Source organism: Notothenia rossii (assembly GCF_949606895.1).
Source record: "Notothenia rossii genome assembly, chromosome: 9".
Taxonomy (NCBI): domain Eukaryota; kingdom Metazoa; phylum Chordata; class Actinopteri; order Perciformes; family Nototheniidae; genus Notothenia; species Notothenia rossii.
This window is the reverse complement of record NC_136907.1, coordinates 15,967,653-15,989,522: the sequence shown is the minus strand read 5'-3', so window position 1 is coordinate 15,989,522 and position 21,870 is coordinate 15,967,653. Positions and strand designations below refer to the sequence as shown.

The 21,870-nt window shown below is 43.7% G+C and overlaps 1 protein-coding gene across 1 annotated transcript in view; it reads right to left on the bottom strand.

Moving 5' to 3' along the window:
* stk32a (serine/threonine kinase 32A) overlaps positions 1-21,870 on the bottom strand; it is a 68,516-nt gene that overhangs the window by 8,741 nt on the left and 37,905 nt on the right. The window contains exons 8-12 of the mRNA XM_079649879.1: positions 17,387-17,476; positions 15,014-15,117; positions 11,851-11,967; positions 9,863-9,988; positions 485-613 (exon numbers count right to left, since the gene is read on the bottom strand). Of these exons, the coding sequence (XP_079506005.1) occupies positions 485-613; positions 9,863-9,988; positions 11,851-11,967; positions 15,014-15,117; positions 17,387-17,476 (566 nt within the window). The remainder of the gene's footprint in view (positions 1-484; positions 614-9,862; positions 9,989-11,850; positions 11,968-15,013; positions 15,118-17,386; positions 17,477-21,870) is intronic.

Genomic DNA, 21,870 nt, shown 5'->3' with positions numbered 1-21,870 from the left:
GATTTTAGTGTTTCTAGTTGAACGCCTTATGTTTGGAAAAATATCACTCGTCACCGGCTTGGTCTTCAATATCAGGATACATGTATTTATTATCCTTGCAAGAATGGAAGTAGTCATCACACACAGAGCTGCGTGGTAAAACTAGTTCCCAGAAAGGTGTCCTTGACATGCTTATACTGTATACAAGAGAGGGTGTTACACAGTCACAAGATGGAGAATACCGGTTCAAAACAGTATTCAATGTTTAGTTCAGATTAGCTAAGGCCTGCGTAAGCAATAAACATGACAGTCATATGTCTGACTCCATAGAGGCGGAATCATCATTTTAATGGTTGTCACATAGCTATCATGCCTAAAACAGTGTGTTCTGACGCTCTTCTAGGTAATCATACATCCTGTTACGTACACAGCTACGTAGGGCCTTTGTTAACATGTGCTACTCTGATATTAGAAGAGAACATTCAGTATTTTCCCAACACCTTACCTGTGGGGAGCCATCTGATCCCTGGTCCTTGGTTTTTCTAGCAAGCCTTTTCTTCTTCTTGTGAAGCGGTTTGGACTCCAGGATCATTTCCTCCAGCTCAAATGTGGGGTCACAGTTTAATCTCCGCCTCTACAGAAACACAGAACCATGCAGGCAGACATTAAAACCAACAACCAACAGATCAATGGGTCCAAATATTGAATCTCATTAAATGTAAAGATAAACTCTAAATGCCAAAATATTTCAATGACGGTTATTATAACTGTGTTTCTGCAGTGCACTTACCTGTCAATAAGTCAGGATATGAACTATGACTGTAAAGTGCATTTCATTTTGCTCGGGTATTCTGTTAAAGTAATTTAATGAGCTGTTTATTGCTTACATTTGTCTTACAGAAGTGTGTGCAAGATGTATGCTTACTGTATGTGATCAAAACAAAGGGAATAAAGAATAATGTAAGTGCCCCTTTTAATTTCACAAAAAAAGACAAGGCTCAGACAGCAAGCAGGTCAAATCAGACTTAATGCTGGGAAGTTAGGAAACACAGCATCAGGAGAGAGTTCTCCTTTTCTGTTCCGGCATTATAATAGTCTATAAAGGACTAAAGACAGAGGATAGGCCTATAATTAGATAGACACTGTCAATTCCCTATCGATCCTCTGTACTGTTCGTCTGATGTGCCAGCCTGCCCGCTGGGGATGTCCGCTGCTCTGCACAGTCACAGTACTCTCAAAATGTGATAAATTAATTTAGTCATCTTTTCCTTTTCAGAGTCATTATTCTGCACGTATTCAACCCTGGCACTAAAGAGTGACAGTTATGGTCACCTTGCTGCTTCACTAAAACAATTCAGTTTTTATATTGCTCGATCATTGCCGTAAAGCAGGGGTGGGGAACCTCCGGCCTCCGGGCCGTATATGGCCCGCGAGACCATTACTCGAGGTAATTTATAAACACACGCAAAAAATAAAAAAATTGAAGAAATATAGACCGCAAAAAAATAAAAAAAGCGAGTGCCTGTTTTTCCTGGCCAAGATTAGGGTCCTTGAACACAACACGAGTCTAATGTGTCTGACAGGGGTGCAGTTTTGACAGAGAGCACCAGAACGCCAGAACGCCGCTCCGGCACTTGAGAAATTCCAGTACCCATAAGGAGCCGTACACATGCCGCAGTTTTTGCGTGGCTGTGTCTTTAATTGAAAGCCCAGTGGGCGATCTGTTCATCTGTCATACTGATCATACAGTCAATAACTTTGTTGTTATTAGCATCTGGTTAGCTAGCTATGCTAACGAATATAAGAAGCTTTTTCTCCAACCAGTGAGGTAAAGGCACATCTTTATCATCATCTTTATTTATTTTATCTTTATTTATCTGTTGTTATTTTTGTTTCACTTGCTTGTAAGCGCTTTGAGCACCAGGAAAAGCGCTTTATAAATGTAATGTATTATTATTATTATTATTGATATGATCATTATAGTTATAATTAAATAAGAGAATAAAGTAAACAGGTATATCATACTGTATGACAGTAAAACAAAGTTGTTATTAATAAAGAAGAATACAGTTTGAAAGGGGAGTGATTTGTAAAATATCCATAAAGAAAAAGAAAATCTGCTTACAGTTCTGTTTCATATGGATGTTGAGAGATGTATCCATAGATCTCTTCATGTTGCTTTCAAAGTGCACCAGATTGATGCTTTTAACTTATTTAAAAACAAATCTTCCCGGGGGAGCATGCCCCCCGGACCCCCCTAGAGGGTGTGAGGTACCCCCTCCACTTAAATCGTGTCCACATGGATATGAAACTAAATACATTTGCACACATCTTGTGTCCATATCTTTCTGTTGTGGTGGTCATGCCACACCGTGCACGTGCATGCATTCGCGAGTCATGGTGAGATATCTGGATTAAGAGGATGCTTTTTATTTGCACAGCATGAAAGAAAGGCCCAATGAATGGGCTGTGATTTTAGTTTTTTTAAGCAGAGGTCAATAATTTGTACGGCCCTCGGAGGATGTTGAAAAAATTGAAATGGCCCTTGAGACGAAAAAGGTTCCCCACCCCTGCCGTAAAGTAATCTTCCAACCAAAACTCTGTTTTTTTTTTTTTTTTTTAAATGTAGGTTGATATAAACAAGATCCAAGATGTTATTTTACACTTAAAGGTGGGGTAGGTAAGTTTGAGAAACCGGCTCGAGATACACTTTTTGTTATATTCCATGGAATGCTCTTAACATCCCGATATCAATGAATATCTGAAGTGCTTTGACAAAAAAATCCATTAAAAAATGTCCTCTGTGGAAGCCGTAGTACTGTAAAAAGCACGACCAATCATCTGAGCCGGCCCGGCTAAAATAACTGGATGGCCAACCTGCCTGTCAGCCTTCCATCTGTGCACAAACTTATCTCGTGCCCTCATTGGTCATGTGTGCGTTTGTGTGTGTTGGAGGAGGGGCTATGTAAGGAAGTAGCAGTTCTCATTCGTAACACTCCGTTCGATGTCTCACTATGGGATGCGCCTCATCGCGGAGCAAACAGAAGCATCAATCTCATTACGCCAATCCTGATTGGCTGGTGATCTTGATGTCAGCGTCAGGGAATCTACCCCTATAAGTAGCTTGCGCTACGCCGCATGCATCATTCAAACACCTCTTCTTGCTTCAGAGCACATCTCTATTGGTAGCTGGGCTAGCTCACACAGTCCACAGACGGAACCAAGCTATCCGAGCTAACTTCGGTCGACGGGCGCTCGCCGGCTACTTCTATATATACTTCTGCAAGAAGACTGTTAATACTAACACACCAGTTAGTGTTGCAATCTACCTCGCCGTTTCTTTCTTCGGAATTAAAGGTAAGGTTTTGATTTTTCAAGCTGGTAACACACCTGTTACTAGCTTGCCTTTCCTCACTACCGACACCAAGGTAGCGGGGACGGTTTTTTCTTTTTCTCTCTCACACCAGAGGAGGGGAAGATAAAAAGGGTATTAACACACCAGTTAATATTCTTTGAGAATAAAATTCTACACCGTCGTTTTTTCTCCGGATTAACGACAGGTGGGGAAGGATTTTTTCTCAGCAACGTACCTGTTACGAGCGGGTCCTCTCCACGCCGTCACCACGGCGAACGAGATGGACGCTTCTCTCCCTCACACCAGAGGAGTCAGGGACTCGGAGGCTCGGCTCTGCGGCTGCGGGTTGAAGATATCAGGCACAGACTCACACCAGGTCTGCTCGTCCTGTCTCGGGCTGGAACAATCAATAACCCCGGCTCGTGCGGGCATTGTGCCCGCTTCACAATCAAGAGCCTCCGCCGACGGCTAGCACGCCAAGCTAGCTTGTCGGGACAGGAGCTCCTCATGTCCGCTGTTTCGCCGGCCGGCAATCAAGACATGGGGGCGTCTGCCGCGGAGATTGAGCCCCGCGCTGTGTCAGGCTGGGGCTCAATAACAGCGGCAGCCGTCATCAGCTCAGGCTGCAAAGCCGGGAGCGATGGCTGCTCTCCCGGGCGATAGCGCACCAGCTTCGCCCTGTCTGAGCATGGACCTGCAGGCCGTGTGTCAACGGGCCGCGTCCAGGCTGGACATCCCATGGCCTGAAATTGCCAAGGAGACCTCCAGATCTCGCTACGAGGGGAAGACTTTGCCCCAAGCAGCGAGGACGAAGAGGCAGCTCCTTCCAATCTTCCCGGAGATGCTGGACGAGGTGTCGGTCTCGTGGAGAGACCGCCCCTTCAGTAATAAGGCCCCAATCCAGGGTGCCTCCTCCCTGGACTGTGACGGTATGGAGAGGCTTGGCCTGCTCCGCATGCCGCCCATGGAACCGCTGGTGGCAGCCCACCTCCAACCGAGGCTGGCTCTGACACCAAGCAGGAACCCCACGCTACCGGTGAAGGCAGACCCGGTTCCAGTCAGCGATGACGGAACGGGCCTATAAAGCCGCAGCGTTGTCCGCCAGGGCACTCAATGTCTCCTCACTGCTGACCGCCTACCAGGCGGAGCTCTGCGAGGACCTATCAAGCAAACCTGGGCCGAGATCGCAGCGATCACGGACATTTGCCTCCGTGTGCAGCGCTGTGCAGTCCAGGCCACGGGCAAAGTCATGGGCATAATGGTGGTACAGGAGAGAGCCAGGTGGCTCAACCTGACCAACCTCCCAGACCGGGAAAAGGAGGATGTTCTTGACATGCCTATCGTTCCCGAGGGTATTTTCGGCTCCGCTTTAGTCTCGATGCAGCTGAGATGTGAGTCGAAAAAGAAGGAAGACGAGGCCCTCCACCTCTGTCTCCCCCGAAGGGTCCAGCCGCTACCTGCGACGGTCTCGCGGCAGTCCTTCGCCCAAGTTGCCTCACGTCCTGCCCGGTTCAAGGTACCGAGGCAGCAGAGGCCACAGCCCGCCCCGAGTCCCCAGCCCAGGCAGGAGACGAGGACGAGTTGGCCGAGGAAATCTCCGGTTTCGGCAGCTGCTGTTCAGGCACAGCCGACTCCGATTTTCGGTCACCAGTCGAGGAAGAAGAAGCGGGCGGCCGGACAGCCTCCTCTCCTCTCCTCGGTGACAGAGCTGGAAGTTCCCTGTTCCCCAGCTCCAGATGTGTTTTCGGGGTGCCACCAGGCCTCCATCTTCCCGCCGCCTCGAGTGATGCCGCAACGCCATTCTCAAGTTCACGCCAGAAGGGAAACAGACTTAATACCAGAGACAGCGAGTCTGCTATCTGCCTAAGTCACAAAAACACATGTCACAATTGTTGTTGTTTTCAAATAAACAATTTTTCACTGTCGCATCCAGGCTTCAAGCCGAGGGCGCAGTCAAAAAAAATGAAAAGAAAGACAATAAAACAATAAACAGTCTGTCGCCTGTCCCTCTTTTGAGAGCAGCTACGGCCTCTCTCAAAAGGCGGATAATAGACGGGTCTGTGAAGGCACCACCGCCATGCGCATGCGCAGTGACGACTGGGGTTATAGAGCCGCTACCGTCCCGCGCATGCGCAGTGCCAGCTGGGGTTGTGAAGGCACCACCGTCACGCGCATGCGAAGTCTCGGTGGGGATTGTCGAAATGGGGTACCATCGTGTTCAGACACTAGAGGGCCCCATAACACAACAAATAGAGACTCAGAGGGTAAGAGACGTGACATCTCCGCTGGCTCTAAGGAGCAAACAGTGGGAGATGATCACAACGTCTGCTTGGGTTTTCAAGACAGTAACACGGGGCTACAGGCTCCAATTCGCTGTCACCCCCCCTCGCTTCTCGGGCGTTCTGTATTCACAAGCCCGGGGAGAGTCGGCCCATATTCTGGAGAGAGATATTCTCTCACTTCTAGAAAAGAAGGCTATATCTATAATACCCGCCGAGCAGAGTCAGAGCGGCTTTTATTCCAAGTATTTCCTTGTTCCCAAACGAGGAGGGAACGGAATTCGGCCTATACTAGATTTGAGGGCTCTGAACAAATATCTAAAAAGATACAAAGTCAGGATGCTCACTCACACATCTCTGCTGCGTCTCGTGTGACAAAACGACTGGTTTACATCAGTCGACCTGAAAGATGCGTATTTCCACATCCCAGTATATTACCCACACAGGAAATATCTGAGGTTCGCATTTCAGGGAACCTGTTACGAATACAGAGTACTTCCCTTCGGTCTGTCTCTCAGTCCAAGAGTGTTTGTACGATGTACGGAAGCCGCGATAGCCCCGTTAAGACAACAGGGTATTCGCCTGGCAACCTACCTAGACGACTGGCTGCTTCTCGCACAGTCGGAACAGGAGGCTATTACGCAGACAAATGTCCTCGTAAAGCACCTGCTCGACCTGGGTTTCATAATAAACACAGAAAAGAGCATGTTGTGCCCGGCACAGACTGTACTCTTCCTGGGTTTACACCTGAACTCGGTGCCTTTTACAGCCCGTCTGTCAGCGGAAAGAGTGAAAGCTTTCAGAGCTTGCCTCGCTCATTTCCAGCTGCGCAAACATGTTCTTTTCAGATCATGTCTGCGGTTACTGGGGCTCATGGCGTCAGCCATCCTGGTCGTACGACTGTGACGGTTACACATGAGGGAGTTTCAGCGCTGGGTAGCCGCTCTAAAACTAAACCCTGCGCGTCATGGCGCGCGGAGAGTGATGGTTACTGTGAAATGCGTAATGGCACTGCGCCACTGTCTGCACCCGACTTTTCTGGTACGGGGCGTGCCTATGGGTGCTGTCCTTTCACGGAAGGTGGTCACCACAGACGCATGTATGACAGGCTGGGGAGGTATTTACGAAGGTCGTCCGGTGAGGGGTCTCTGGAGCAGAGACCTCCAGCGGTCGCACATAAATTACCTGGAGCTTTTAGCGGTGTTCCTCACCCTAAAACGCTTTCTGCCTTTTCTCAGAGGACACCATGTCCTCGTGAGGACGGACAATACGACCACAATATCGTATATAAACCGACAAGGGGGTTTGCGCTCTCTCCAGTTACACATGCTGGCACGCAAACTGATCTTGTGGAGCTGCGGCCGTCTCCTCTCTCTAAGAGCGACGCACGTACCGGGTGTGATGAACCTCGGGGCAGACCTGCTGTCCAGAGGCGTACCACTATATGCAGACTGGCCTCTACATCCAATGGTTGTGAGTCAGCTGTGGGTGCGTTACGGCCGAGCCGCGGTAGATCTGTTCTTATCAAAAGAAAATGCTCACTGTCAGCTTTTCTTTTCAATGCGCGATCAAAACGCACCATTAGGCGTGGACGCGCTCGCGCACATTTGGCCTCCGGTCCTCCTGTACGCGTTTCCACCCCTGGCGCTGATACCCCCAACTCTGGCCAGAGTGAGGGAACGGCGACACACAATGATCCTGATAGCTCCGCACTGGCCTGCAATGTACTGGCCGGCGGAGATATATCAGCTGCTGTGCGGTCAGCCGTGGCAGCTCCCGCTACGCAGAGACATACTGTCTCAAGCGGGGGGGACGATCTTTCACCCACACCCGGAGCGCATAGCCCTATGGGCCTGGCCCGTGAGTGGTATAATCTGAATGCAGTGGGTCTCCCGCAGAAGTTGATAAACACTATTCAGAGTGCGAGAGCTTCCTCCACTAGGTCTCTTTATGACTGTAAGTGGAGGGTGTTTGAGGACTGGTGCCTTCAAATAGGGCACACCTCTTTTCAATGCCCTGTGGGAGTGATTTTATAATTTCTACAGGACCTAATTGATAAACACAGAGCTTTCTCCACGATCAAAGTGTACCTGGCTGCTATTGCTGCATGCCATGTGGGCTTTGAGGGTAAGACGGCCGGCCAGCATCCTCTGGTCTGCCGTTTTATGAAGGGAGCTCGCAGGCTCCTTCCTGTTTCCAGGTCACTGGTGCCCTTATGGGACTTGACAGTGGTTTTAGATGGACTCACTCGAGCCCCATTTGAACCCCTGGAAGAAGCTGACTTGAAGCACCTGTCACTCAAGACAGTGTTGTTATTGGCCCTGGCATCCGCCAAGCGAGTCAGTGACATTCATGCGCTATCTGTACATCCTTCATGCACTCAGTTCGCCCAAGGGTTAACGAGAGTGTTGCTGAAGCACAACCCTGCCTTTATACCTAAGATGGTTGGTTCATGTACCCCCATTGACATTGAGGCATTTCCTCCGCCGCTGTGTCCCTCCGGGGAACAGCAGCCGAATTTGCTATGTCCAGTCCGTGCTTTACGCACTTATATGGACAGATCAAAAGAGTTTCGTCATAATGACCAACTCTTTGTGTCCTGGGCTAACCCTCAGAAGGGCAAGCCTGTTACTAAGCAACGGCTCTCTCACTGGATTGTGGAGGCAATTGCTTTGGCTTACACGAGTCAGGGTCTGCAGGCACCTTCGGGTTTGCGTGCTCATTCGACTCGTGGTCTGGCTATATCCTGGGCTTTGTTCAAGGGTGTTTCCATCCAAGACATTTGTGCAGCAGCGAGCTGGTCCTCGCCGCTCACTTTTGTCCGCTTTTACAGATTAGACGTCTCTGCTCCCAGTGTGGCCCATGCAGTGCTGGGCCCCCTGCTGAGTTAGAGCTCTAACTGTTAAATTCTGGTTGGGTTTGGTGATTTTCGAGATAAGCTCGTCTGGCAATACGGGAGCTACAATATCCCATAGTGAGACATCGAACGGAGTGTTACGAATGAGAACTATAGGTTACTTACGTAACCCCAGTTCTCAGAGTAACATGAAGTGAGATGTCTCACCAGACGGCCCTCCTTGCTATGGTGAAGCGAGAAGAGGTGCTTATTTTGAATGATGCATGCGGCGTAGCGCAAGCTACTTATAGGGGGTAGATTCCCTGACGCTGACGTCAAGATCACCAGCCAATCAGGATTGGCTTAATGAGATTGATGCTTCTGTTTGCTCCGCGATGAGGCGCATCCCATAGTGAGACATCTCACTTCATGTTACTCTGAGAACTGGGGTTACGTAAGTAACCTATAGATTTCTTCCGGCTGTGTATTTTCAAATTCCAGCGCACTCGAGCTGGTTTCTCCAAAATGACCTACCCCCACCTCTAAGGAAACTGTGACTGTGCACTTTATAGTACAAACTTTTTTTTTATTTGTCAAGAAAACAATTAGTAGATTGTAAGTATAATCATTAGATGGAGGCATAGCCATAATGACTGTATCTGCTAGAATGAATATCTGTGCCCATAATTAAGGAACATTGGTTAGCTCCATGGATACAGTATTTTCAAAGGAGGTATACATGCAGGGTGATTCAGTAGTCCAGTGAAATCTGTATTTTTTGTTTATTTTTAATGGCAGTTGTTAAACTGAATGAAATGAACTGGCCTTTTTACTGGTGTAAGCTTTCATTCAGATGTTCTGTCACACCTTCAGAGTCTGCACAGTTACCAGCTTTAACTGGGGACATTTAATCAGTGCAGCTAATTTAAAGAGCTGACACTACAGAGAAAGCACAGCCGAGCAGCTACACTCACAGCATGTTGATGTATCGGGCAAACACTATCTTCCCCTTACTCGTCATAAGAATCCAGAGACCGACCGCAGGTAGACATGCAGAGGCTTTCTCTGAGGTGTGTGGCTGTGTTTTTTTTGTCTTTGTCTCTGAAACTGGATGTTTACACACAGTGGGAGATCTACCAAAGCCCAGCAGAGGGGGGTGACTACAGCCCAAATAGAACATATTAGATTGGGAGTGGGTAGCTCTGGCTTCTTCAAATTCTGAAATATATATAAATGAAAAAGAAAATCATGCCTTCATGGTCAAAGATGTAATTTATCGTATTTCTTAATTTTGTGAGGGTGTGGTTTTGTTTTGAAAGCATTGGACAGTGCTGTACTTTTTGTCGACGTCAGAAAAACACTTCAGATTTGAACATTTTGTTGGGTAGAACACTGTTTATTTCTGATACTCACATTGGGAATAAAACCTGGAGGAAGCAGTTTGCTGAGCACAGCGTCCCAGTTGACATCTGACATGTAGTCCAGATCCTGCAGCTCTGCTAGACAGGAAATGCGATTCTGGACATCTATGCACAGCAACTGAGGGAGACAAAAGGATTAGAGTAATAACAATTGTCCACAGGGAGGCATGGCAGAAAAGTTGGAGGTTTAGTCCCACTGAGACAACAGCACATGTTTGCCCTAAAGGATGTGAATGAGGATACAGCGATGAAGAGGATGGGGGTGGAAGACTTTAAAGGAAAGGAGAATAGAAGATGGAGAGAGAGAGAGGGAGGGAGGGGAAAGCAAAGGAGGAAAAGTGAATGACGAACATATAGGAAGGAAATGGTGTTGAGGAAGATTGAAGGGGTCGTGAAGTGTGAAGGACAAATATATGGAGCATGGAATTCTCCCCTTACATTCTCACTTTCTTTACATCTCTCTCTTTCTCTTTAACTCTCCTTTTTCACACACTCTCTCTTTCACTCCCACACACACATACGCACATGCCACTGGAATGCCAATGAGGTTCAGGGAGTCTGAGCACGAAGCAATGCAACAGTTTGACTGCAGTGGATCGCTGCCAAGACAAAACCCAAATACTATAGCCACAGTGTGTCTGTTAGCTTTGCCAGTGGCTTAATTGAAACAAAAATAACACTCTTTGGCAGTTAATTATGCATAGGCTGTTAAGATCTAAGGATATGCTAATATACAAGTTTAAATGAAAATACTTCTAAATGATTGTAATTAAGGAGTGAAATGAACACTCACTTTTTCCAGTGCCAAGATTTGTACTGCCCTGTGTGTTTACACTGTACCTTTACATCATATAACAATAATACAATGAGTCACAGTTCTTCACTAACGATGTCTTTTTTTGAATACTGATTAATCTAGATTTTAATCATTCTAAAGCAGCACTGCCAGACTTGTTTTGCTTATGCGTACAACACTAGAATACACAGTAGGGCTGCAATAATTAAAGTTACCCTAATTAAGATTCTGGAGATGTACTTTGTGCGCCCAAATTAAATGCTGGTGTCAGGTATGGATAGTTATATTCCCACTGGAACTAAAGGATTCAAGCTGAAGAGCAAAATCACCCCAAAAGTAGCAGAGGGGCCACTTAGAAAAAGCTATACTCATCAAGATTAGCCCATTGCCTCCCTCGTCTGTTAACTATTTATTACAATAGTACAATTGTCAGATTGGTCAACATTTTCCATGTCATTTTACAGTATTGTAGTATTGAGTAGTGTGGTTTTGGCTTTTTGCCACCAGGCATAATCTATGTGAGAAGATGGCAAGTGCAGTTTGAAATAAATGACCAGTTCATTCTGGAGGCGTGGTGGACCAAATTCTAAGAACTATCTGTTGTACAATATGACACCCCCACCCACCCAGTTTAGACAGAGATCAGCCCTACACTACAAAATCACGGGGGGGTAGTCACTCCATGTCCTGAGCTTAAGATGGAAGGCACATATTGTACACTGTACACACGCCATATTTATTATGTAGGAGTGGCGCATAAGTCGTTGTCAGTTCACATGGGGAAGACATATTAACAACAACACTGAAAGGCAGACATTTTACATATTACTGAAGGGCTGAAGAGAAACGGCATTAACTAATACGTGATAATCAAATAAACTTGTTATTTTAATAAAGCATGTATAGGGCCAGACTCAGATGCTGCTCAGTGTGGTTTTACTAGATATCAAACAATACTTTTACAGTAATTTATTAACATTTTTGCACACATGGAAAAAAAACACCCCCTGCCCTGGTTGTACAGATCTTCGTTGAGTCCAATGGCCTTTGGGAAGTCATTGTTGTTGTTTTGTTTTGTTCTGTACATGAGTGGTGATAGGAGGATACGTATAAAGTGAAAAAAGAAGAGATCCATCTGCTCTGTATATTGTGCGTTATGCATATGTGACACGCCACTCGGTTACCTTTCTGAGTAGAGACTTCATCTCCAAAGACCAGGATGCTTGGTAGCTGGGATGGACCTTGTGAAAGGTCTGCAGGATCTCATTAGCTGGTGTACTGGATCTCATCACATATGGTCTCTGTAAAGAGGGGAAGAGAGGAGACAATGTTACAGAAAGCTTGTGTTCACTGTCAGGAGGAGTTTGTTTCATAACAGTCTCAAAGTTTGTTATAGAGTTAGCCCTATCTACACTCTGTTCCTCTTATGCTGTACTCGCCCTCTGTGAACCCATTTCCTGCACTGATGAGAACAAATGATAGAAGAAACAGAGAATAAAGGACCCTTCTCCAAGAACTACAACTTTTGCTTTTGATTGTGAGTGGGCAATTTGTGGGTCAGAAAACAAGGAAAAGCCTGTTGAAAGTTCTTATCACCAGTCCTTCTCCACTCTCGAGTCTGGGACGGAAAGACTCCTCTAACTCGAGTTGGAGAATGTCAAGACAAAGCTGGGTCAGACTGGTTGAAGGTGGACAGTCCTTCCCTTTGCCTGCGTCTCCCACATTGTTTGTTTACGATACAACCCTAACCCTGATTAGTGAGAGAAAGGTCCATCTTCTCAGCAAAGCTTGAATTAAGTAAGATGTGGTTACTGGAGCTTAGGAAGAAACAAGATAAAGTAAAGGCTGAGAAGGGATGAAAAGGCGCCTGGAGCTGGATAACAGTGAGCTAACACTTCATTTTCAACAGCCAAATAATTCTGCAGGCTGGTATTTAATGCCATGAGACTGATTTATACTTTATAGATGATACAACATTTGGGGGAGTCAAAGAAAAGTCTTGAAAGGTGTAGTAGAAAGTCCCTAGGATACAGAGGGATGAAGTGAACATAAATGTGTTGGGAGACAGTGAGGAGTGCAGAGAGAGGGGTGAAAGAAAGTTTAGGAGAGGGAACTTATGAAAAGGGACTAACGTCTCGGTCACTCTGGTTAATTTCCGGCTGTTTAAGTGTACGCTCGGCAATACTTTCTTGAATGAGTGAAGGTTGAAAGTTCTTGAAAAATCACAGGACACAGAGAAGACGGGTGTAGGTGTGATGCAGCTTTGAGGTTAGAAAGAGGACAGAACATAAGCTATTCATTTGAAGGTTTTTGCTCAAATAAAGCTTTTTCAGTGGGAGTAAGATATAACAGAAAGGATAGAATGCATATTAGAAAGGGAGAAAAAAGTCTTTGGGTAAAATAACTGTCCACGGTTTTATGGATGAGGTTGAAAGTGAGAGCACTTCAATGTTGCAATAGGAGAATTGATTTTAGGATCACTTGATGATAGCTCCAGATCAGTTTCAGGTGTTCTGGGTCCTTGTCAGTGTAGACAGAGGGTACTGTAGTTTGAGTAATCACCATCCTGAAACATGAGAGAACATTCTGGAGCTGCAGCCTAAGTTGAGTCCTAAATACAGACTGTTGTCTAAGACTCTGCCAGATATAGCTGGGGTATTGAGTGGAAGCATTATACCCTGTGTTTATTTTCATGACATCAGAATTGAACTTCTTCAAATGGCACCTGCATGAAATAAATAAATAATACTTTTTAAAAAATCAATTCCAATTATGTGGCTACCTCTATTTTCTTATTCTCCTGAACCAAATTGTCTCTCACCATGACTAAACATTTGAATATCATCCTCCACAGTAAGGTTAGCTTGAACTTAAAATTCAATTAAAACGTCACCCCTGCTTTATTTTGTCAAGGCTCAGGCAAATGACTCGCGAATCTATAACACTATTTTAGGTGTCATGTATTATTCACTGAAGTAAAGTGTGCAAGGCCATGCTGAAGTGAATTGCGATATAAACAACAGGATATTACTCTGGCCTTATTCAGACCTAGCATTAATATCAGTCTTTTGTGATGTGGTAAAAAGTGGACAACTCGGGAGTATGTCAGTTGACAACTAGCAATAGAATTTGTTTCCATTTCATGTGATAGTTCCCACATAAACTAAACATTATATACAGAGTTTGACTGTGTGTCGATAAGGCGTTCTTTTCTTCACAACGACAACGATATGTGTTTGGTAAGTTTGGATATTTGGGTACATTTTGTAATGAAACCGAAGATCTTGGTGGTTTATGTGACATAAGAAATACATCAAAAATACTGAAGAATATTCTACCCCTACCGACGTCATGGACAAAGCCAGCGAGTTGTCGTTTAGTTTTTCCCATGCCTAGAACATCAGTTGAGTAGGAAACCCTTTAATGTGGCCGAGGACACATTTACTAGACACTGCTTTAAGAGTGTCGCCCTATGCTGCCTAGACCACCCCAAAACGGAGTCTCTTGGGTGCATTCATACTTTTACTTTGAACTGAAAGCTTGTGATCTCTTAAAAAAGGATGCATGTTCATGCCAAATCAGAACAGGGCCTCTGGGTGTGTCTCTTAAGCTCCTTTCATCAACACACTCCAACCTTGAAATGATCTAGACATTATCAGAATGTGGGAAAGCAAACGTCAAAAATCAGTTGAACACTGATGTTAAGCGGATGTAACCGAGCTAACTTCCAAGTACCAAGTCTGTGTAATCGATCGAGCCCATGTGTGAATACAGCTGCTCATTCGCCAGAGAATTTAAAGGTCCCCTATTATACTGTTTTTCGTTATTATAGTTCTCAGATATATACAAACATGTCTCTGAAGTGTTTTGCTCGAAATACCAAACAGATCATGCATTGCAGCATCCCACAATCCCCTCTGTTTCAGCCCTGTTTCAAAAGTGCTGATTCTCGGTCTGTTACTTTAGATGAACATAAGGAGCCACTCCCCACGCTCCTTTGAAATATATTTGGTGACAAAGAACACAATGGTGCTCTCAGAAGAGATTCAGGTGATAAGGTGGGCGGGTGTTACCTTAGTTGGTTATTGGCTAATGGCTACACAAGCAAATAAATCGTTATGACATCATAAAGTGGCCAAAATCTTATCAGCTCATTTTCAGGTTTTTATATAAATGGATCAGGACAAAAAGTGAGCAAATATTTTTTCCTGAAACTATCAGAATCTCTTTACACAGAGGGGACACATGTTTATGTATAAAAGACATGAAAAAATGTATTTTGCATAATAGGTGACCTTTAAAGTGGAAGTGTTGATGGCGTTCATATGACGAAATGACATTAGTTACCTGTCCTCTTAGTAGCTCATAAGCTGTGACGCCCAGCGACCACCAGTCGACTGAGAAGGAGTAGCCGGGATGGGACCCCTCGAAGGTTTGGAACAGCTCAGGAGCTGATGGAAAAAAATATATACCAGAAAGTGAAATGATAGTATATTTCTTAGTGTGTGTGTATTGTGATCCTTTTTTTTTTTTTTTTAAAGTCTTGTCTCTTTGTAATTCAGACACAGTCCTTCTTACATAAATGTTCCAGAATGTCTGTATTCAGGCATACTGTAGCAGAACTGTTGCAGAAGGAGTTGAATAGTGATAGACTTTAAAACCTGCTTTGCAGTTGAAGAAGTCTTAATTAATGACCATCATTACTGCGCTGGACACTCGTTCCCTCTTCTCACAGTGAATGCCCTCATGAATGTTCTCATCAGGTTTATCATCAGATGCAATGGCCATAGAGTAAGGCTGAAATAATAGCTTGGGAGTATTTTGGATGTTGGAAGTGTGACAGAAGTGTTACCAGGCCAAACCCAGTCAGATCATCTTTTATGTAAAAAGATATTTGGGTGTTTATTCATACACAAGACTGATTTGTAAAGTCGCTGTCACATTTAAATAACAAGTTGCATGTATTGGGGTTTTTGAAGCAGAATAGCACGAGCTGTACAGAATATGTAAGACCTGTTGTAACTTCAGCTTCTTCTGAAAAGCAGACGGCAAACTGTTACACAGAATAAGAAACATCTGAAATAAAAATAACATACATTTCTCCCTTTTTGCCACAGGCAGGTACTGATAATCAGTATCTTATCTGAGCCAATGTAGAATTATAATGCATTTTTTATGAATCATTGATGAGACAAGTCTTTCTGGGATTGAAGAGCTATACACACCTTTAAATTGGCTGGTTAGATTTTTCTACCTCCTAAAGAAATGAATAATCTATTATAGGGAAAAGGTGGTTCAACTGTAAGCTGGTTTTAAATGGCCAAGAAGAATTTTCATCACACATCACCTCTTCTTTATCTGCATTACACTGTCAAAAATCTTAACTGAGAGAAAGCATACATACTCAGGAACACACACACACACACACACACACACACACACACACACACACACACACACACACACACACACACACACACACACACACACACACACACACACACACACACACACACACACACACACACACACACACACACACACACACACACACACACACACACACACACACACCCTCTTCCCTGCCATCAGGTTTGCTTTGTTCCCTTGCTGAAGAGGACAACGTTTAGTTTATTCACTGAAGCTTCTGAAAGAGTCATGATTTCCTTCTTCCAAGTGTACCCATAAATTATCTATTACACTACAGAGTATTTGCCTGAAATCACACTTGGTCACAAAGTCATTTTCTATCATGAGCACACACTTAACAACAGGCGCACGCACACACATGCCCGCGCTGTCTCGTCATTCATTTCCCCCTGAAATCCTGTTAAGCTCCTATCTGATCTCGGAGGAGCTGAATCCACATCAACATCACTTCTGTACTTAAAAGTCATGAAGAGGGCGATGCAGCGTTGCTGAAAATGTTGGTTTCGAAAGGCAATATCTAAAATGTTAACACTACCCTAAGGTTTCCGACTCATGCATTCAAATTCAACAAAGATGCATACTCTATTTGGGAACAGAAGAAAGGCACACACAAAAGGGGAATGTATCAATATTATCTTTATCCAAGCTAATAATTGTAACATAAAAGGCCTCCTAAGCATTATTTATTCATTAAGCTCCCTAAGCCCTCAACCTTCACTTTGTGCCTCACAACAAAGTACTAGCATTTTGGTCAATAACCAGCCACTTATTTTTAGCTGTGTCTTGTTCCTGGCAATGGGGCGGCAAATATTGACAAAAGTCAAACTCTGTGAACTTGGCTTTATGGTTTTTAAATGGAAAAAATATATCATGCCCAAGTGACTGCATTGAACAGGAGCATTCTCTACTTTTCTTCTTAAAGCTCAAAAGTATTTCTTATGTGTCTGTCAATCCATCATTCTTTCCCTCATTATTTTTAAATGACTCTTGAATCAAACATTTTGTATTTGAAACTGTAGACAGAATCATAACCTGAATCTATTCTTAGTGTTGGGTGTTGGCCCCTCACATCAAGTGATGAATGAACAGTAAAAAATTCTCAAAACAGCAAAGGGAGGATGCTTCCTCCAGTGAAGGGAAGCTGGGCTTAACAAAGTTAGTCTCCTCGTTGTCATTGGAAACATAAGCATCCTCTGTGGAGTTTATCTTGTTACGTCCCTTAATTTCTGTACAGCACATTGTTTCAAACTGTTTCCTTTCGCTTCTGTTTTAAATAATGTGTTTTCTTACCCATGTATGGCTTGGTCCCAGCAATGGACGTCGCTTTCAGGTCTTCTTTTACGATGGCTGCGATGTTGAAGTCTGTCAGATGGACGTGCCCTGTAGAACAGAGGGACGATATTAACTCGAACACAGACCATTCTCCCTAAATCCTAAAGTGTCACAGAGCTACAAGATCACAGAGCTCTACGAACACCATGAGTATAATGTTTAAGTTTTTTACTTTGCAATTCAATTAAACCCCAGCTCCCACATAGCCAGACTTTAGGTTGCTAATGTGAGCGTTAGAGATGTAAAGCTCAGGATCATAGGATTTTATAACAAAACGTAATCCATTCAAATAATACGTTTGCCTAAAGCTCACCTGCAATCATGACGCTGCCACACTGATATCATTAAAGAGCATCGAAGGCAAATCATCTGTAGCTTTATTTCAATGGAATCAAATGTGTGTTGTTGATTATGTTATGACAGAGCTGAAAAGGTGTTTAAGCGGGAACCCTCTGTGGTTTCAAAGTCAAACCATTGACCTGTGTCTCGCCGTGCTGCAATATGGTCTTCTCCATGCACACTGAGCACACATTAATGAGCTCAATGTATGTGTGTGTGTGTGGGGGTTTGAGAGAGTGTGTGTGCTTCATACTGAGTTTTTGCCGCAGAGTGGTTGTTTGGATGAAAGGATGTCCCCACTAACCACAGGAACGTGTGGTAAGTCCACACATATAGGCTGAACAGACGTACACTTTTTCTTTAAAGGCAGAAACAAACACAAATAACTGTGTGACTATTAAGCAGAGACAAGCTGGCCACAATCTCTACAGATAAGAGAACACAAATCTCCCTTCCCCTCATTCAATGGTTCCGAACTCTCCATTATCAAACCTTTTCATGATGTATTTTATATTCCACCGTTTCACTAGTCCTTGTGGCCTCCCACATCTTCCTCTAGCTTCGTGTTTTCATTTTCTTTTCCCTCCATAAACCCTACATCTCATCCACTTAATGCTCATGCCTGCCCCTCTACCCCTCTTTGTCCTTTACCGTTTCAAATACGCCTGCATGCATTACTCAAAGCCGTGCTGTATGGGTGTAGCCGTGCATTGAGAGGGGGGGTGCTTTGAGGGGACCATTGTTAATGCAGCCTGATGACTGTGACCAAGGTGCAGCAGGGCTGAAGCGTCCGACTTTAAGTGAAGCTTGAGTAAGAGAAGAATTTATTTTCTGTTTTCATATTTAATAATGTCTCCTGTCTCTGTGCATACTTATCTTCTTTTTTTTCTTTTTTTCTGAGATTTGGAGAAGAAAGATTTAGGACAGGAGTTTTACACGGTAGTCAGCAGGAGGAAATGAGAAACCATCGTCAAAAATGTATTGGCTGCTGGGCGAGAAGTATCAAGTAGTAAAATAAAATGCTTAAACGTTTTACCTGGTGTACTGCAACAAGACATACAGCCTCTGGTGATCAATACAAAGCTTTCAGACTTTGCTCTTGAATAATGAATTGCTCATTTCCAATAGTAAGAATAATAGTGAGTGTATTTGTAGTGTAGTTTATTTAAAGAGAGGGCATTTATGGTTGTAACAGGACACACATTGCGAGTCAGAGGGATGGAATTAGTAATAGAGAGATTAAGAGATGAGCTATGACACAGTTTTCAAATCTGCAAAATGGAAAATGTACATCACAGTGGCGTTCTCAGAATACTTGTTGGCTACAGTAAATGGCTGTTTAGACTTTGCTTCCCGACCGGTGGGACCCATTGTCATTGAATCAAAGTGGATGACAGGGAGAGTGCTTTGATTTTAAAGTACCAATTCTCACTATAGAGTGACTATCAGCCAGTGTCAGCCTTTGTGACGTCAAATGTTTAAATGAAGGCTATAGGCTGAAAATGACTTCTGCGGTTTTTGTTTTTTTGTCTTGTTCCTTTTACCGTTTAGGATATAAAGATGTTATTTCGGGTCAAAGCGGTGTTTTAGAGTGCCTGAATATGACTGGATTATCTGCTTTTGAATGATATTAATGTTTTTAAGCCTTAATTACAGTTCTTTGTTGCATTTATTTTTTAAATCTAAGCTTCTATTTGATTCTTTTTATGGAGACCATTCACTATGTGCTCTAAATGATAGCATCACATTGGAATATGTCAAATAACGCATGCAGGTCAGAGTGCTACTATTCTCTAAAATTCCAACTAAAGGTTTTGATTTAAAACCTTTAGTCAGTAAATGAGATTAACCCGTGCTTGTCTGCAGTCAAACTGTTCCCTGCGTGTGAGATTGGTGTGTGATGGCTGAGCGATGGTTCAGCAGGTTCCCTGGTGACTGAGTTATCTAATGTGTTCTACTGGGATTACCTACACAACTGTCAGGGGTTTGATCCTTAGGTTATGTCACGCTACTGCATGTCTCTTCTATTTTTAATTCTCTTGTCACTTTCTCAAAACACCCGCACAACTCAGGACAAATGTGTTACATACATGAGTATTTTAAGACTTTTGAACAGGAATACAGAAGCTTTATGTAACATGACTAAAACTACATTGGCGTTTTATATGAAGCAGGATAAGATGAAGCCACAGAACTCTCCAATGCATTGTTAACACCATGTTAGCCTGCATGTATTGTTCCTATGAATTTCCAATTGTTGTTGTTAAAATAGATACTCCGTATTTTTAAGATTTTTCCCATGAGTGTGTATGAGCTAAAACATATGCACTATCACTGCAGTTTATCAGTTAGAGAGTAAAGGACAGAGCTGTGGTTTTACTTACAATATCGACTCAATGTACCGCATGCTTTTAAAGCATACGTACAGGCTCACAGTGGATAACAAACAGCCTCTTGGAGCTTCTCTCAGCAATGTAGGGCCATAACATTTAACAAAGCAACATTGCACGTGCGTGAGTAAAACATTTTTGTCTCCATAAAGCAGCTCCCAGAGGAACGCCTGAGCAATGGATCAATTTCCAGGTTGCAAAATTGACATGGTTTGCAAAAGCAACCTCCCCCTCCTCCCCCCGTTGTTTTAGCCTCAAGTGGTGAGGTAAACTAAATATCTGCATAGGATGAAAAAGTGTGAGTAGAATGCATGATGAGGAAATAACTGCTTGTTTAGTTTGCAAGGACAGGCAAGCATGCAGAGAGAGAGAGAGAGAGAGAGAGAGAGAGAGAGAGAGAGAGAGAGAGAGAGAGAGAGAAAGCTAAGGTGAGCATCTGTTGTCCTGTGGAAATCAGGATGACAAGGCTGCCTTTCTCCATCTTCTCCCTCTTTATCGCTCATATCTCATTCTCTCTGTGTCTACCCTGTTCTCCCTCCTTTGTCAAATTTGTTTTTTCCAGAAATGTTTGCTCATCACTTTCCTCTTTCTTGTCATGTCCTCGTGGCCCTCCCTGTTATTCTCGCTCTGTTTTGCATCTCAGCCCTCTCTTCCTCTCTCTCCGTCTGTCGCTCTTTTGTCTGCTTCCATTTTGTAGCGACAGCAGGCCTGCCATCCCACATATCCCCTTAGCAGCTGCCCAGTAACCTCCAAGGTCTCAGGACTTTAGTGAGTGTGTATGAAAAACATTTCTGAAAACTTTTGGTCTTGGGTTATTCTTTCAAGGTCAGGCCAAAACAGTTAAGTTCTAACAAACAAATATCTGAATGCTAAATATCTCAACATTGTTTATGCATTAGAATTGCAACAGCTCATAAATAAATGTACCACACAACGTGATCATGTTGCAACATTTTCAGGAAAGCGTGGAACATAACCTAGACTCTCTTGTCGGAGTAAATTTGAGACCTTTTCGGTAATACTCAAATACTCTTTGACAAATGTCTTCAATTCTTTATTTCAGTGCCGGAAGAGCACAGCTGTTGTTCAGAAGCTGTAGCACACCCTTCTAGTTGAATGTGCACCTATGTAATTTAAACTTTAAAGTTCATTCTCAAAGAGTCTTTCACTTTTAATGTCTGTATTCAGCAGATGGACAGTTAATTCAAGGTTTATTCTTGTGTTATAAAATTAATGAAATATCGTATATGTCAGCGTAAATTGCTGAATTACTGTTTAGCCATCTGTTTTATGAAGCGGGGCATTCCAACCTTTCTACTCAAGTGAATGTTCAAACAGTCAGTTACAGGTTTAGATAACCTTTTCATGTCTTCATTTTGAGATTTGTTGCTATCTGGTTCTGACTAGATTCTATTTTTTCAGAGAAAATAGGGCTTAGAACCTATCTTATCTGGGCATAGAGGGTATAACGGGGCTATTGGAACTGTGCTGTCAAGCTGACACTATACTTTATTAGAAGTGTGGAGTCTGCTTCCTGGTGTCAGTGCCAGTGCTGTAATAAAGTACCTACTTACAGGACAACAGAGTTGGTCCATTAGTTTTTCTATCCATTGTAGCCCAACTGATTATCATGAATATCAAGCAATGCTTTGTTACATGTAAGAACTTGGTTCATTATGTTCCTAGTAAAGTATGTAGTGATGGGAAAAGTTG